At 40.8% G+C, this 16,750-nt stretch overlaps 1 protein-coding gene across 1 annotated transcript; it reads left to right on the top strand.

The window, feature by feature from the left end:
• Positions 1-254: 254 nt before the first annotated feature.
• LOC126625471 (uncharacterized) lies at positions 255-3,156 on the top strand. The gene is made up of 4 exons (XM_050294560.1): positions 255-535; positions 1,339-1,401; positions 1,718-3,016; positions 3,132-3,156. Exons 3-4 carry the CDS (start codon positions 1,722-1,724, stop codon positions 3,154-3,156), a joined length of 1,320 nt encoding a protein of 439 aa, XP_050150517.1. The 5' UTR covers positions 255-535; positions 1,339-1,401; positions 1,718-1,721.
• Positions 3,157-16,750: the final 13,594 nt, after the last annotated feature.

The raw sequence follows: 16,750 nt of genomic DNA, 5'->3' as shown, positions 1-16,750 counted from the left end.
GATCGTAGATTTCAAGTTTGGCCGAAATCTTTGGTTTTTGCAAGGTGAGATTTCGTAGTTTTTAGGCCCTAAAACTAGTCCAACGTGATAGTACACTCTTAGGGCTTTAATTTGGTATAAAATACGAAGAAAATGGGTGAAAAACGAAGGAGAACAGTGAGTTTGAAAATCGGCCGGAGTTCGGCCGGAGTCCGGCCACCGGAGAACCAGTCCGGCGAGGCCCTGCGAAGAAGACGACACGTGCGCTGCACGTGCTGCGCGTGGCCAGCGCGTGGACCCGTGCCACGTGTGGCGCGTGGGGGCGCGTGGGGCTTCCAAAATTTTTTCTGAAAATTTCTCGACGCTCGTGACGTCGAGTAGGTCGATGTGGTATATTCATATACCAAAATTGAGCATCGTATGAGAAGTTATTTCGAATTATTGGTGATATGCTTAAAATTAATGATTTTATAGTTGTTTCGCATATAGGTGAGACGTATCCCGAGGACGACCGCATCCAGGGACGCCACGGGGGTTACGACCCGTCGACTTATCAGTGAGTGGGCAGTTTTGTTTTCGTATTACCTATATGCTATTGTTTTCCCAGAAAATGCATTTATATGAGAAAACGTTTTTAAAATGCCATGCATAGAATTATTTGGAAAAGGTGAATTTCACATGAGTTATATGATTGATATATGATGCATACATGTTGCATGGTGCTGTGGAGGCACAGGTAAGTCAGGTGAGTTCATTTATTCATTGAATTGTTGTTGTTGAGATGTGTTGAGCTCATAATCTGCACCCTAGGTGTTAGTGCTTATATTATTCACCACACCGCACGCTCGCCTTGGATCCAAGTAGGTGGATGTCGTACAGACCATGTGAGGGTTCCGACATGCTAGTCGTACAGATCACTAGGCGTGATTCCGACTAGTGGGTGACCTTAGTTATGCGCGCTGATGATATGATGAGAGAAGCACTAGAGCGTATTTTTACACCTTTCATCGTATAGACTACCTTACGTAGTTCCGAGTGATGTGCAGAGTAGGGCCGTATAGGTCACTGTGGTGACTCCGGCTTAGTGGGATTTTGAGCTATTGAATTAATCGTATAGGACCAACTGCAGGGTCTCCGATTGATTCCTTATTTCACCTGATTTATATTTTGATTTATGTCATGGCATGTTTCTTGAAAATGTTAAAGATTTGAGATTTAAATGTTGAGATTTTATATGGTTATATAATTCTGGGAAAGTATACAGGTTTTTACGGCGAGGGGATATAACTGTTTTAATGAAATGTTTTGGAAAACTAATTTGTTTTACTGACCCACTCATTTTGTTTTGCGCCCCTCCAGGTTCTAGTTTAACGGTGGTTGGCTCACGAGGTCCTTTCCGGCTTTCTGACAGATTTGGGACATGTAGGACTCACCTGAGGGTGATGTATTCTTATTTTAGTCCTACTTGACTGCAGATAACCTATGCTCTGAACTTATGTGTTTACTTGTAAACTCGTCCGGTTATGTCCGTATGTGGTTATGTTGAGTTCGGTTTGAATTTCTGTTGTTATATGTTGTTATTACGCTTCCGTGTCGTGCTTATGGTTACGTCACGCCCTCGTGACGGCCAGCACACCTGGATCCTCCGGATCAGGGTGTGTCAGTTTGGTATCAGAGCCTAGGTTGCAGTCCTGTAAATTTGTTAATGTCTTAACGATCTTTTGATGTTTTCTGTCAGAATCATGCCGCCTCGTAGAGAGCGTAGGGAGTCCCGCCGTACTTCTGAACCTAATTTCCCGGATATTACTCAGTTAGGGGAAGCGATGGCCCAGGCTTTACAGAATGTGATTCGTCCTCCCCCTCCTCCGAGGACACCTCTGGAGACCATGTACAACTTGAAGTTAGATCGGTTTATGGGTAATGAAAGTCATGAGGGGGCAGAGAAATGGCTAGATCATATTGAGAAAACTTTCCAGGTGATGCAGAGTCAGGGGAATCTCCCTGCTAATAGGTGGGTGGAGACCACCACTTGGTTTCTGGGTCGTGAACCAGCAGCATGGTGGATAAATCAGGCTAGGTATATGTCACCTGAGACGGCAGCCGACTGGAAAGTATTCAAGGAGCATTTTATGAAGAGATTCGTTCCTCCTGAGTATATTGACCGTAAGAAGCAGGAATTCACCAGGTTGAAACAGAGAAATATGTCGGCACATGAGTATTATAGAAAGTTTACTGATTTGTCTCGTTATGACACTGATACAGCTGGTAATCAGGGAGAGATGCTTCGACGTTTCAAGTTGGGATCTAAGAAGAAGTGGCGTACCTTTGCCAATGCACTCCCCTGCGCTGATTATCATGAGTATTTCGAGATTCTGGTTAGGATGGAGGACTCTGATAATCTTCCTGACAGTGAGGATGACGAGGACAAGAATGAGAGTCAGAAGAAGAATGACAAAGGTAAGGGTATTTCTATTCCGGGACCTCGACAGACACAGAGTTTTAAGAAGAGTGGAGCGAGTTCGAGCTCTTCTAGTGGGGGATATAGTTTTACTAGCCCGAGGAGAGGTGGTGGAAGATTTTCTGGTGGACCCAGATTTCAGGGTCAGAGGGATGCTGGTGGATCTGGCGCTCCATGGTGCCGCCGTTGTAACTTCCGTCACCATGGTGAGTGTAGGAGAGGTACTGGTGCCTGCTTTACGTGTGGGCAGATGGGACATCGGGCTTCTCAGTGCCCCCAGGGTCAACAGAGACCACAGCAGACCACTATACCACCTCCAGCACCAGTTCAGCAGAATTTGGGACCGGGTGGTTATGGCCAGCCGAGTCGTGGTGGTGCTTACCACTATCAGGGGGATGCTGCTCCGTATGCTCCCGGACCTTATCAGTATTCCCAGGAGCCTTACTCTCAGGCTGGATATTCTCAGGATTTTGGAGGTTATTCATCTTATTCCTCTATGCCAGCTGGTGAATCGCAGTGGCATCAGGGAGGCCAGCCCCGTCAGGGGGAAGTTGCTACTGGTGGTGCAGGATCATCCAGGCAGCCTAGTCAGCCAGGCCAGGGACGTAATCCTCGGGGACGAGGTAATCAGGGCAATAGAGGCCGAGGTGGACGACAGCAGGCTCAGGGGCGAATTAATCATATTTCCTTGCAGGAGGCTCAGAACCATCCAGACTTGATTATGGGTACGTTGAATGTTCTTGGTCATTTTGCTAAGGTTTTGATTGATTGTGGTGCTACGCACTCTGTGATTTCTCATACGTTTGCTCAAATAACCCAACCTCACCCTTCACCTCTAGGATTTGATTTAGAGTTTGCCATGCCTAGAGGAGATAAATGTTATGTGGATAGTGTGTATCTGGGGTGTCCAGTGATGGTTGAGGGCGTGATTATGTCCGCTGATCTTATTCCGTTAGATATTGTGGATTTTGATGTGATTTTAGGGGCCGATTGGTTACACCATAATCGTGCCCATATTGATTGTTATGGTAAATCAGTTACTTTTTATCGTCCTGGATTACCCGAGGTTACTTTTGTGGGCGAGAGAAGTGGGGTGAGACATGGAGTTATTTCTGCCATAAGGGCGAGGAAATTATTATCGAAGGGTTGTCAGGGATATTTGGCACATGTGGTATTAAATGATGTTGCTCCTACTAGTATAGAAGAAGTTGGTGTGGTCAGACATTATCCGGATGTATTCCCTGATGATTTGCCGGGATTACCACCAGACAGGGAGGTGGAATTCTCTATTGATTTGCTTCCAGGTACGGACCCTATATCTCTGACTCCTTATAGAATGGCTCCTGCTGAGTTGAGGGAATTAAAAATCCAGTTGCAAGAATTACTTGATAAAGGTTTTATTCAACCTAGTTCTTCACCTTGGGGTGCCCCAGTATTATTTGTGAGAAAGAAGGATGGAACTTTTCGATTGTATATTGATTATAGACAATTGAACCGGGTAACGATTAAAAACCGTTATCCATTGCCTCTCATTGATGATTTGTTCGATCAGCTGAAAGGTGCATGTGTATTTTCTAAGATTGATTTGAGATCTGGATATTATCAATTGAAGATTAAAGAAGATGATGTACCTAAGACGGCTTTCCGAACTCGGTACGGACATTATGAATTTTCGGTTATGCCGTTTGGGTTGACTAATGCGCCTACAGCTTTTATGAGATTAATGAATGAGGTATTCCAGAAATATCTTGATAAATTCGTTATTGTTTTTATTGACGATATTCTGGTATACTCTAAGTCCCAAGCAGATCATATCCGACACCTTAATTTGGTGTTAAGGAAATTAAGGGAGCATCAGTTGTATGCCAAGTTCAGTAAATGTCAGTTTTGGTTGACTGAAGTGGCATTTTTGGGGCATGTGGTATCAGCTCAAGGTATTCAAGTTGATCCTCAAAAGATTGCAGCAGTGGAGAATTGGGAGCAACCTCGAACCGTCACGGAGGTACGAAGCTTTCTTGGCTTAGCAGGTTATTATCGACGGTTCGTTCAGGATTTCTCTATGATTGCTTTACCGTTGACAAAGTTGACCAGGAAGGATGTTAAATTTGAGTGGGATGAGAATTGTGAGCGGAGTTTTCAACAATTGAAGTATTGCCTCACTCATGCACCGGTGTTGGTACTTCCCGACGATAGCAGTAATTTTGAGATATATAGTGATGCTTCATTAAATGGTTTGGGATGTGTTTTGATGCAGCATAATAAGGTGATTGCCTATGCTTCTAGACAGTTGAAAAATCATGAAATGAACTATCCTACTCACGATCTTGAATTGGCAGCAATTGTTTTTGCTTTGAAAATTTGGAGACATTATTTGTATGGTGAGAAGTGTAAGATCTTCACTGATCATAAGAGTCTTCAGTACTTATTCACCCAGCATGATCTTAATCTTCGTCAGCGAAGGTGGATGGAATTGCTAAGTGATTATGATTGTTCTATTGAATACCATCCAGGTCGTGCTAATGTAGTAGCGGATGCACTGAGTAGGAAACCACAAGGTAGACTTAATGCCCTATATGCTAGTCGTGTTCCTCTTCTTGCTGAACTGAGGGCAACTGGAGTAAGATTGGAGTGGGAGAATCAAGGTGGAGCATTTCTTGCTAGTTTTCAAGTCAGGCCAGTTTTGGTGGAGCGTATACTTGCATCTCAAATGGTGGATGAAGAAATTCAGGAGTTGGTTCAGTTAAGAAGTGAAGGGAAAAAGAAAGACCTCAGAATTCGGGAATCAGATGGTATGCTCATGCAAGAAGACAGAATGTATGTTCCGAATAATGAGGAATTGAAGAAGGAAATTCTGGATGAAGCACATTGTTCAGCTTATGCGATGCATCCGGGAGGAACAAAAATGTATCATACCATTCGACCATTTTATTATTGGCCGGGTATGAAAAGAGAAATTGCAGAATATGTGAGCAGGTGTATTATTTGCCAGCAAGTGAAAGCAGAAAGGAAGAAGCCCTTTGGGCGAATGCAACCCCTTCCTGTTCCCCAGTGGAAATGGGAAAAATAACCATGGATTTCGTGTATAAACTTCCTCGTACGCGAAATGGATTTGATGGTATTTGGGTGATTGTGGATCGACTCACCAAGTCGGCGCATTTCATTCCAGTGAGGGAGAAATACCCTCTGAATAAATTGGCTAAGTTGTTTATTTCGAAGATTGTCAAGTATCATGGAGTCCCAGTAAATATTATCTCCGATCGAGACCCGAGATTTACTTCTAAATTTTGGGTGGCTTTTCAGGAAGCTCTGGGTACTCAATTACTGTATAGCACAGCTTATCATCCTCAAACTGATGGGCAATCAGAGAGGACCATTCAGACGTTGGAAGATATGTTGAGATCTTCGGTATTACAATTTGGTGATTCTTGGCATGATCGTCTGGACTTAATGGAGTTTGCTTATAATAACAGTTTTCACTCGAGCATTGGTATGTCCCCATTCGAGGCACTTTATGGTAGGGCGTGTCGAACGCCATTATGTTGGTCTGAGGTTGGTGAACGGGTATTAGAAGGCCCTGAGATCGTGGATGAGACGACTCAAAATGTTCAGGTAATTAAGTCAAACCTGAAAGCAGCCCAGGATCGACATAAGAGTTTAGCGGATCGGCATACTACTGATCGAGTGTATGATGTGGGTGATTGGGTATTCTTGAAATTGTCGCCTTGGAGAGGTGTGGTACGATTTGGGAAAAGAGGGAAGCTAAGTCCGAGATATATTGGACCTTATGTGATCATTGAAAGAGTTGGTGAAGTTGCCTACCGGTTGGAACTGCCTCCGGAGTTATCTAAGGTCCATAATGTGTTCCATGTCTCTATGCTTCGGCATTATATTTCTGATCCTTCTCATGTGATTCCTCCTCAACCGTTAGAGATTAATCCGGATTTGACGTATGATGAGGAACCAATCACAATATTGGATTGGAAGGACAAGGTTCTAAGGAACAAGACGGTGAGTTTGGTGAAGGTGTTGTGGAGAAATCATTCTGTGGAGGAAGCTACTTGGGAGACGGAAGACCGGATGAGAGAGGTGTACCCAAGGTTATTTTACGAGTATTAATTGATTGATTTGGTTATGGGAATTTCGGGGACGAAATTCTATAAGGAGGGGAGATTGTCACAGCCCGTCCCGGAGGTACTTTTGGCGGGAATGTGAAAGGACAAAAATGCCCTTGTCAGGTATCAAGGTATGGGTGTATTACGTTTTGAAAATGTTTGGTCCCTAAACTTTTAAGAAGTTGTTTAAGTTAGAAATATTTTGGAAGTTGATTTTATATTTTTGTGGTTAGGGACTTAAGAGAGATTTTGGATGGTGTGGATTGGTTTGACCACACAAGATCAGTCCCTTTCTCTCCTCCCTCTCGATCACTCTCTCAGTCTCTCTCTCTCTCTCTCTCTCTCTCTCCCGACCTCACACCCAAACACACCCATATCGTACGGACCTTCACCCAAAACCCTTCGAAACTCAACGGATCGGGGCAAATAAGGTATGTATCTTCATCGTTTTGACGTCCTGAGTTCATTGGTGCTAGTTTTAGGAAGTGAAACCTTCGATTTCACGTAGATCCCGAACCTCCATTTTTGAGGTACTGTTCATGCGAACGTAAAATGTTGTGTTTCAGGAGATTTCAAGCTTGTGGTGAGCTTTAGGAGGTCCTAAGGAAGCTCGGGGACGTTCGTTGGAGAGTTTTGGACGTCGGGATCGTAGATTTCAAGTTTGGCCGAAATCTTTGGTTTTTGCAAGGTGAGATTTCGTAGTTTTTAGGCCCTAAAACTAGTCCAACGTGATAGTACACTCTTAGGGCTTTAATTTGGTATAAAATACGAAGAAAATGGGTGAAAAACGAAGGAGAACAGTGAGTTTGAAAATCGGCCGGAGTTCGGCCGGAGTCCGGCCACCGGAGAACCAGTCCGGCGAGGCCCTGCGAAGAAGACGACACGTGCGCTGCACGTGCTGCGCGTGGCCAGCGCGTGGACCCGTGCCACGTGTGGCGCGTGGGGGCGCGTGGGGCTTCCAAAATTTTTTCTGAAAATTTCTCGACGCTCGTGACGTCGAGTAGGTCGATGTGGTATATTCATATACCAAAATTGAGCATTGTATGAGAAGTTATTTCGAATTATTGGTGATATGCTTAAAATTAATGATTTTATAGTTGTTTCGCATATAGGTGAGACGTATCCCGAGGACGACCGCATCCAGGGACGCCACGGGGGTTACGACCCGTCGACTTATCAGTGAGTGGGCAGTTTTGTTTTCGTATTACCTATATGCTATTGTTTTCCCAGAAAATGCATTTATATGAGAAAACGTTTTTAAAATGCCATGCATAGAATTATTTGGAAAAGGTGAATTTCACATGAGTTATATGATTGATATATGATGCATACATGTTGCATGGTGCTGTGGAGGCACAGGTAAGTCAGGTGAGTTCATTTATTCATTGAATTGTTGTTGTTGAGATGTGTTGAGCTCATAATCTGCACCCTAGGTGTTAGTGCTTATATTATTCACCACACCGCACGCTCGCCTTGGATCCAAGTAGGTGGATGTCGTACAGACCATGTGAGGGTTCCGACATGCTAGTCGTACAGATCACTAGGCGTGATTCCGACTAGTGGGTGACCTTAGTTATGCGCGCTGATGATATGATGAGAGAAGCACTAGAGCGTATTTTTACACCTTTCATCGTATAGACTACCTTACGTAGTTCCGAGTGATGTGCAGAGTAGGGCCGTATAGGTCACTGTGGTGACTCCGGCTTAGTGGGATTTTGAGCTATTGAATTAATCGTATAGGACCAACTGCAGGGTCTCCGATTGATTCCTTATTTCACCTGATTTATATTTTGATTTATGTCATGGCATGTTTCTTGAAAATGTTAAAGATTTGAGATTTAAATGTTGAGATTTTATATGGTTATATAATTCTGGGAAAGTATACAGGTTTTTACGGCGAGGGGATATAACTGTTTTAATGAAATGTTTTGGAAAACTAATTTGTTTTACTGACCCACTCATTTTGTTTTGCGCCCCTCCAGGTTCTAGTTTAACGGTGGTTGGCTCACGAGGTCCTTTCCGGCTTTCTGACAGATTTGGGACATGTAGGACTCACCTGAGGGTGATGTATTCTTATTTTAGTCCTACTTGACTGCAGATAACCTATGCTCTGAACTTATGTGTTTACTTGTAAACTCGTCCGGTTATGTCCGTATGTGGTTATGTTGAGTTCGGTTTGAATTTCTGTTGTTATATGTTGTTATTACGCTTCCGTGTCGTGCTTATGGTTACGTCACGCCCTCGTGACGGCCAGCACACCTGGATCCTCCGGATCAGGGTGTGTCAAATGCCCTATGGGCAAAGTGTGATTTTTCGAGGACGTGTGTGATTCTCATATATTTTGTCATGTTTATTGACATATTCGGATAGAGCTCGATCTTACGGATGCGTAGGCACAGGTAGAAGTGAGTTTGGAGTTACGGTTAAAGTTTTATTGAGTTACGAACCTGAGGGTATTTGGAATGAAATATTATTTTAATTTTTTTTACACTATGTTTTTATTATTATTAAAACAAAGTGAAATATATGTATTGGGTGTGTGGGTATGGCTGGCGGAGAAAGAAGCAGGAAAAGAAATCAGGGAAAAGGGAAAGAGGGCCACTGCCTAATTGGAGGAGAGGAAGGAGATGAGACTAACCAACCAAAGAGGAGAGAAAGGAGGGAAAAGAGGGAAGGGGAGAAGGAGGGGAAAACCGGTCCCTTCCCTTCCACCCGTTCATCTTTCGTGACCCGGTTAGGATCCGACCTCTCCTTGTGATTTTCCGACTTAATTACACCATTTTCTCCTGCAAGTTGAAGCCTCCCATCATCCCTAAACATCACCATATTGTGCTAGCATCCAATTATAGCCAATAATCAACAAAATTTCTTCATGATTCTATAAAGAACAACCCATGAGTCCGAAGACCCTTCGTGAGAGATCCACCCCCTTTTTTGAAATGTTTACCTTCGATCCACACCATCAAACAACTTCCCTTGAGGCCTAGAACAATGCCCAATCAGTGGTTAAAGCATCAGAGTTTAATTGAGAATGAATCAAGGCACACCTTTTATAGGGTTTCCGGTGGATTCTCATGTAATTAGGTGTTTCCCGGCCAAATTGGACTTGGCCACAGGTATAAAGTTTACTCTACTCATTGAGATCTTCATTCTTGTAAATTTTTTATAATTTTTGGAAATGGTTGGATTTTTTCGATGAGTCGAGGTGGCCGACCGCCACCCGCAGCGGTGCATGTGGCGGTGCATGGCCAGGGGACCGTCAATGTTATCCTTAGGCTAAATTAGATGTCTGGAGTTCAATTTTGGCAATTTTATATCGTAGATTGATCATTTGGACCTAAACTCATTAGGATACGTTACTTGGTAAAGATATAAATTGACGATCCGACCGTTGGATCGTCACCAAATTTTAGTATGTTATAGTATATAATATTTAAGGAACATAGAAACTTATGGACCGAGAATCCGACTCACGGATCTTCTTGAATTGGATTTGTAATTTCATAAAATAAAATGTTGACCGCCACTTGGTTTTTGGCAATTGGCAGAGATCCAACCATTAGATCGTAATGAAATTGTAGAATGTTGTTCTAGAAGCATAATGTGCATCTTTGGAAGTAACAGATCACAAATCTAAAATGCGGATCTTCCAGATCAAATCTTAGGGGTGTGTTTTATGTAAATTATGTATTTTTATCGGTCAGAACTCTAAGATGTGGTTTGATAATTGGTCATAGGCGACAATGGTTCGTGATGTCTCGATATACATGCTAGGAAGTCGTAAAGCGGACCTTAGGTCAGTGGGTTTTTTCTTTTCCATCGTATATATATATATAATTGATAATTCCATAAACGTTTATAAATTGATTATGGCCTACAATTACTGTGAATGCTTTGAAGTAATTATTGTGAACTAAGAATTGCTTGATCCCTATATAGGGTACATAGGCAGTCTGACAAGACGTTAGATGCAGTCATACAATAAATGAGACTAAATAATTGAGACAATAGCCTTGTTTTGGGAATTGAGTAATGTGAGAGACTTTGGTCGAAAATATAAGATTTAACCTTATGATTTGGTGGTTAAATTTTGGTCATAAATCAATGTATGAAGAATTAGGAATTTGAAGTAAGGAAACGTAAGTAATGAAAGTTAATTAAACTAGTATCTAGTTGGGCTTATCATCAATAATTATTTCCGAAAATAAGTAGTTTGGGAGTAGGGCTTTACGGATTATGCATTTTATGCCATATTATATATATATTTAGTAATACTGTGTTATGGTCGAATTTTGATTGCATCATGGCATATTCATATGTATATTACCTGCACATAATCATTGTAAATGCTTGGAAGCGCGAAAGTGAACTCAGGACACCCAAGTAAATTCAGGTGAGTTTATGGTATTAGTTGACATGATGGGGTTATGGCATGACTATATTATGTCTTAAGCAAACCCGACACTGTCGTACGGGTTGCTCATGAATCGTACATGTTATGTTTAGATGCATTGAGATCTCATAAACCTGCACCCCAGTGTTAGTGCTCCCGCCCGTGGCTAGGGCACAATCCTTCACGTGATGTTCACCTCCCGCACCTTACGCTCACCTTGGATCCAAGGTAGGTGCACAATCCTGTCGTACAGACCACTATAGGTGGTTTCAACTCGTAGGTGACCCGTGATTATTCGCACAGTCTTTATGTGATCATAGCACTTGAGCGTATTTATTTACACCCAGTCCTGTCGTATAAACCACTTTAGGTGGTTCCAACTCATGTGCAGGTATACTTATTGAGTTATGGATAAGTCATACAGATCACTAGAGGTGACTTCGACTTATGAGCTAGCATATGTGATGAATATGTGATAAGCTAGCATATGTGATGAATATGTGATGAGCTAGCATATATGATGAAATATGTGATAAGCTAGCATATGTGATGAATATGTGATGAGCTAGTATATATATGATAAGCTAGCATATGTGATGAATATGTGATGAGTAGCATATATGTTGAATATGTGATGAGCTAGCATATGTGATGAATATGTGATAAGCTAGCATATGTGATGAATATGTGATGAGCTAGCATATGTGATGAGATATGCGATAATCTAGCATATGTGATGAAATATGTGATGAACTAGTATATGTGATGAGATATGGCTAAGTCATACAGGTCACCATAGGTGACTCCGACTTACGTACTAGTATGAGTTATTAATCACATGATTATTTGATATTGCTGACGAGATGTTGTGTTGTGGTATATTTATGATTTTTCTGAAAATTATACAGGTGTTGTAGCGAGAGGTTATAATGTTTTATATGGTTTCTATTAAAATTTTATTTATAAGGTCACTCACCCTTGTCTTGTCTTCACCCTCCACGTTTTATTAGCTGAGTTTTCTTATCGTCAAAGATTTGTGGCGATTCTTAGTATTGGAGATTATTTCAAGGGTACGATTCTTAATTCACTCTTCTGTACTTGCTTATGCTCTAACGTCACGTATGAAGTGGATTCATTCTCGCTCACCGGTGCACTCTGGTATGTAGGCACTCTTAGGTTTAAATTTATTCACATTTTTCCACATCATCGCACTTTATGGCTGAAGGAAAAATTTTGTCCTAGCTAAGAACATGTGAGAATATTTGAACACATATGCAAACTATTAACACATTAAAGTAGGCATGCATTCAAAAACAATTCTAAAACCCATGACTTTCAAAGCCTAGTGAATGGTGAACCATAAGACTCTTTAACAACATTAAAGAGAAGGTAAGATTTAGAGATTTATTACCTTTGAAGCTCATCCTTGTTTACACAAGGGATTCACCCAAGTGGAGAGCCTTCAAGTCACCTCCTAGTTCCTTGGATCTTCCTTGTGATTTCCTTCCCTTTTGTGCTCCTTTGCTCCTTGAGGATGTAAGGAAAGGATCTCCAAAAACACCAAAGGTTTGGTGTCTCTAAGTCTCCACACCAAGGATGAGGTGTGCAGATGAAATGGATGACTTAGAGAAGAAAAGATTGCTAGCTAAATCCTCTCTAAGTGGCCGGCCTCCTTGTAGAGAAAAGAGAGAAAATGTTTCACCTCTTTGCCTCAAAGAAAACCCTAAATGAAAATAAAGCTATAAAGTTGAATTTATACTTCATCACATGTGAGTGGCAAACTTGTAATTAATCCAAGTTTGCATCCACTCACCCTATGGCCGGCCATGTTGATGTTATTGGGCTAATTGCCCATTTTGTTTTAGTTGTCATACAACTTAAACATAATGGGCCTTGTGGACCAAAACGCTTTTGGGCCCCGAAGCCCAAAACCAACTTAAAAGCCCAATACGAACATTTCGTATAATTAATTAACTAATTAATTAACTTTGACCATTCTTTAATTAAACCATTTAATTGCATATCCATTTCATTTAATTTCTTCACTTTCATCCTTACTCGGTGTACAATCCATTAGGTTCCATTTAGCGAGGTAGTGGGCGATTGTTACTCTTAACGATCGATTGTGAATTGAAACCACATTTCAATTCTCCCTTAAAATTAGTGTTTGCTAATCATTAGGGCTTCCATAAACCATGAGTGACACCTAGCAGCATGTCATGGTTACTCAAGCTAAGTAGAATTGGTTGGAGAATCTATCCAGTTACAACTACAATGCAATACGGTCCTTCTCTAATACAATACTCTTAATCACATTGTTTAAGTGATAGTTTGTTTCATGTCTACTATCCAATGTGATACTTCTCCATATGATTCTATTAAATAAGATTTGGAACAAACTTCCTAAGTCATATTCATATGCTTTGGCCAAAGACTCTCAAATCATATCTTAGAGTATTCTCCTTCCACCATGGAAGGTTAGAGATCCCTTGTTGTGCATTCATATGCCTACATGACTAGATAGCTTGACCCCAACAATGCCGTGGACACTCCAATGGAATGCCTTTGACATGATCAAAGGTGAAGGACCTAACTATTAGACATCTATGATGCCTCAGGTCAAAGGACTACTTTGCATATTGCAACTATCGAGTTCTTACATGACATGTATGTTCGAACTCTCTTTTGATCGTAGTTCAGTGTACTCGATTACTCTTTCGAGCACCTATGTGTTTGTCTTAGTGTCCAACACTAAATGACTTGAGACTAGTCATACTCATGCTTGAGTCGACATAACACATACTAACCTTAGCGGATTGTCAATACCCAATTGGCAATCCTATGGCTAGGAACGTTTTAAGAATGAACATAAGAGAAAGGTCTCGTTAACCTAACTTACTTAAATTACTTGTCTCTTAGATCAAATACATTCCTTGGATTCCCTTATTGCTTAAACACATGATACAATAAATAGTGATTAACAATAAGCTTTGCCCTTCATTAAACATATAAAAGTTTAATACAATAAGTATTCCAAAAGCTATTACATCAAATGATTGGCTTCGTCATTAAACATACTTCCAACAATGGCTTCGTCACATTTCAGGTGTCGGCTAGCATAGCTTGATTCGGAATCCTAGTGGACATTCCTGGTCGGGATGTGCCATCAGAAGAAGGAGCAAAATTAAAAAAAAAATACAAAAACCCCATAAAAGACAAATATATATAATATTATATAGTCCGTGCAGCAATCAGTGTGAGACCAAATCCTTTCATTGCATTGGGGCCTAAATTTATGAAGGCAAGGCAGAAGGCAGTGCACGGCAAAGCAAGAAGTCACGGTCAGCGGCAAGCAGTACGCTGCAAACAGCGAGCGGCATTACACAACAGGCAATGTACAGTAAAACAGCAAGCAATTCACAGCGGCAGCAAAGCGGGCGGCCGACAGCAGTAGAACGCAACAATGCAGGCTCGAATCCAAGCGAACGTATACAGAAGCATGCTAAATGAAACGTACCCCGAATGCGGAAAACAGTGGTGTATGCGGAGAGCAGCAGCGAGATGCGGGGGAGGACAACATGTACCATCAACTACAGAAGATTATGCAGCAAAATAAAAATAAATAAAAAATATGCAGAAAGAGGCACGTCAAAGGTGGGTAACATGTTGCCCACTGAAAGACAAAAAGAAATACAATGCCACAATTGGATTGAAGCAGGGCATGGCTTGTCCAATTTATTGGCTTAAGTTTGCTTTAAAAAGGAAGGAAATTCTGATGAAAGTCAAATATTATCCCTCATTCACTAGGGATTAATTTTTCCCATTTGCAGGGATTTGTTTTGGAAAATAAGGAGTGAATTGGGTGCCAAATTTTAGTCTCCAAAAAGAGAAAGAAGACCTGTTCAGAGAAATACCAGATAAAACAAATATAATTAAAAAAAATCAGGAAAGAATATAAAAAAAATAAAAAAAAAGGAAAAAAGAAGTGATGGTGCCGTGTGTATATATTTACATATGTATTATCCTTATGTATATGTGAGGTGAGGACACAAAGCAGCAGGCCAGCCTAATGCTCGTATTCAAATCAAGCCCAATTCTTTGCCTATAAATACTAGGCACTCATTCATAAGTAGGGGAGGGCGAAAAGGAAGCAAGTCGAAGCCCGGACATCTAGAAATCTCTCAAACACCCAAATAATTGTGTTCTTCATCAAGCTCATGAAGAATCAACAAGCACAACAAACACAAGCCAATTCATCCATCATCAAAGTCGAAGACCACCAGCCATGTGAAGCTTTTCGTGGTCTCATTTCATTCAAGATCAAGCCTTGACTGCTCTTGAAGAAATCAAAAGTCCGATTCAAGGTCCAGTGTCCACTACCCTTGAATCAAAGTCGACTTGAGAGAAATGAAGTAAATATGAACCTTTGGAGGAAAGCCAGAAAGCTCTTTGGCCAAAGCTAACACTCAGTGTTCTTCATCAAGCTCATGGAGAATCAACAAGCACAATCCACTACCAAAATTGAAGATCACCAGCCACACGAAAAATGCTCGTGGTCCCGTTTCATTCTAGACCAAGTCTCTACGGCCCTTGAAGAAATTGACAGCCCAATTCAGGACCAAGCCTTAACGACCCTTGAATAAACTTCCAGCCCAATTCAAGACCAAGCCCCGACAGCCCTAAAAGAAATTTCCAGCCCAATTCAAGATCAAGCCTCAACGGGCCTTGAATTGACATCTACATTGAAGGACTTCAAAGCACAGTAGTCAAAGTACATTCACTATGCGGAGGGACTTCAAAACACATATTTTACACGTGACAAGCACATGTATATGACAAGCTTTGAAGTGGCCGAATTTTTAGACATCGAGATTTAGGTGAAATAAATGTTCACCAATGCATTATAGTTTTGACAGGCCAGGGCATACGCCATGTGTCTCACAAATCATACACATGGATGTGACTCATCAAAATCGGACTAGTCATCAAATATTAATTGATAGAGTCAAATTACGAACATGCCCATTAGGGGTGGGTTCGGTTTTTTGCCAAAACCGAAACCAAATCAAAATTTCGGTTCGGTTCGGTTCAAATTTTTTTGGGTTTTTTTCGGTTCGGTTTCGGTTTTTTTTTTAAATGAAAAAAATTGAAATCTTAAATTTTAACATATCCAACACAATCATAAAATAAATATTCCGACTAGACATAAAGATAATGAAAATAAACATTTAAAGTTCAACTATAATTATAACATAAAGGTTTTTTTAAAATATTTTGGGTTTAAAGTTTAACTGTAAATAGATTTCTTTTTAGACGATGATGATGGAGTACGACTTTATTCATTCCTCTCTTTCTCTCAATCTCTCTCTCTCTCTCTCTCTCTCTCTCTCTCTCTCTCTCTCTCTCTCTCTCTCTCTCTCTCTATATATATATATATATATATATATATATATATATATATATATATATACATGTATTCTTCACTAGCAATAAGATAAACATTTTATAATATACTATTTATTTTGATTATTGTCTAGGTAACAATTTTTGATATTTTCTTTATCTTTATGGTCCGATTTTTTTTATCCATATATGTGGTTACATAATATAATTTCTACATTCTGTGTTCAGTTTCTACCACCAGCAAATTTTGAAGAGGTGTTCATCAATATTTTTGAATATATTGATATACTTTTCAAAATTGTTAGGCCACAGAAGCTACTATACTTGGCCATAGGTGAGAAAGTTTGAATTTTGTTTTTGATCTCGTAGTGTTTAATAAACTCATGAGACTTTTATACACTGTTT

Source organism: Malus sylvestris, chromosome 6, assembly GCF_916048215.2.
Source record: "Malus sylvestris chromosome 6, drMalSylv7.2, whole genome shotgun sequence".
Classification (NCBI taxonomy): domain Eukaryota; kingdom Viridiplantae; phylum Streptophyta; class Magnoliopsida; order Rosales; family Rosaceae; genus Malus; species Malus sylvestris.
Note: the sequence above shows the minus strand (reverse complement) of the source record. Positions and strands in the feature narration are given on the sequence as shown.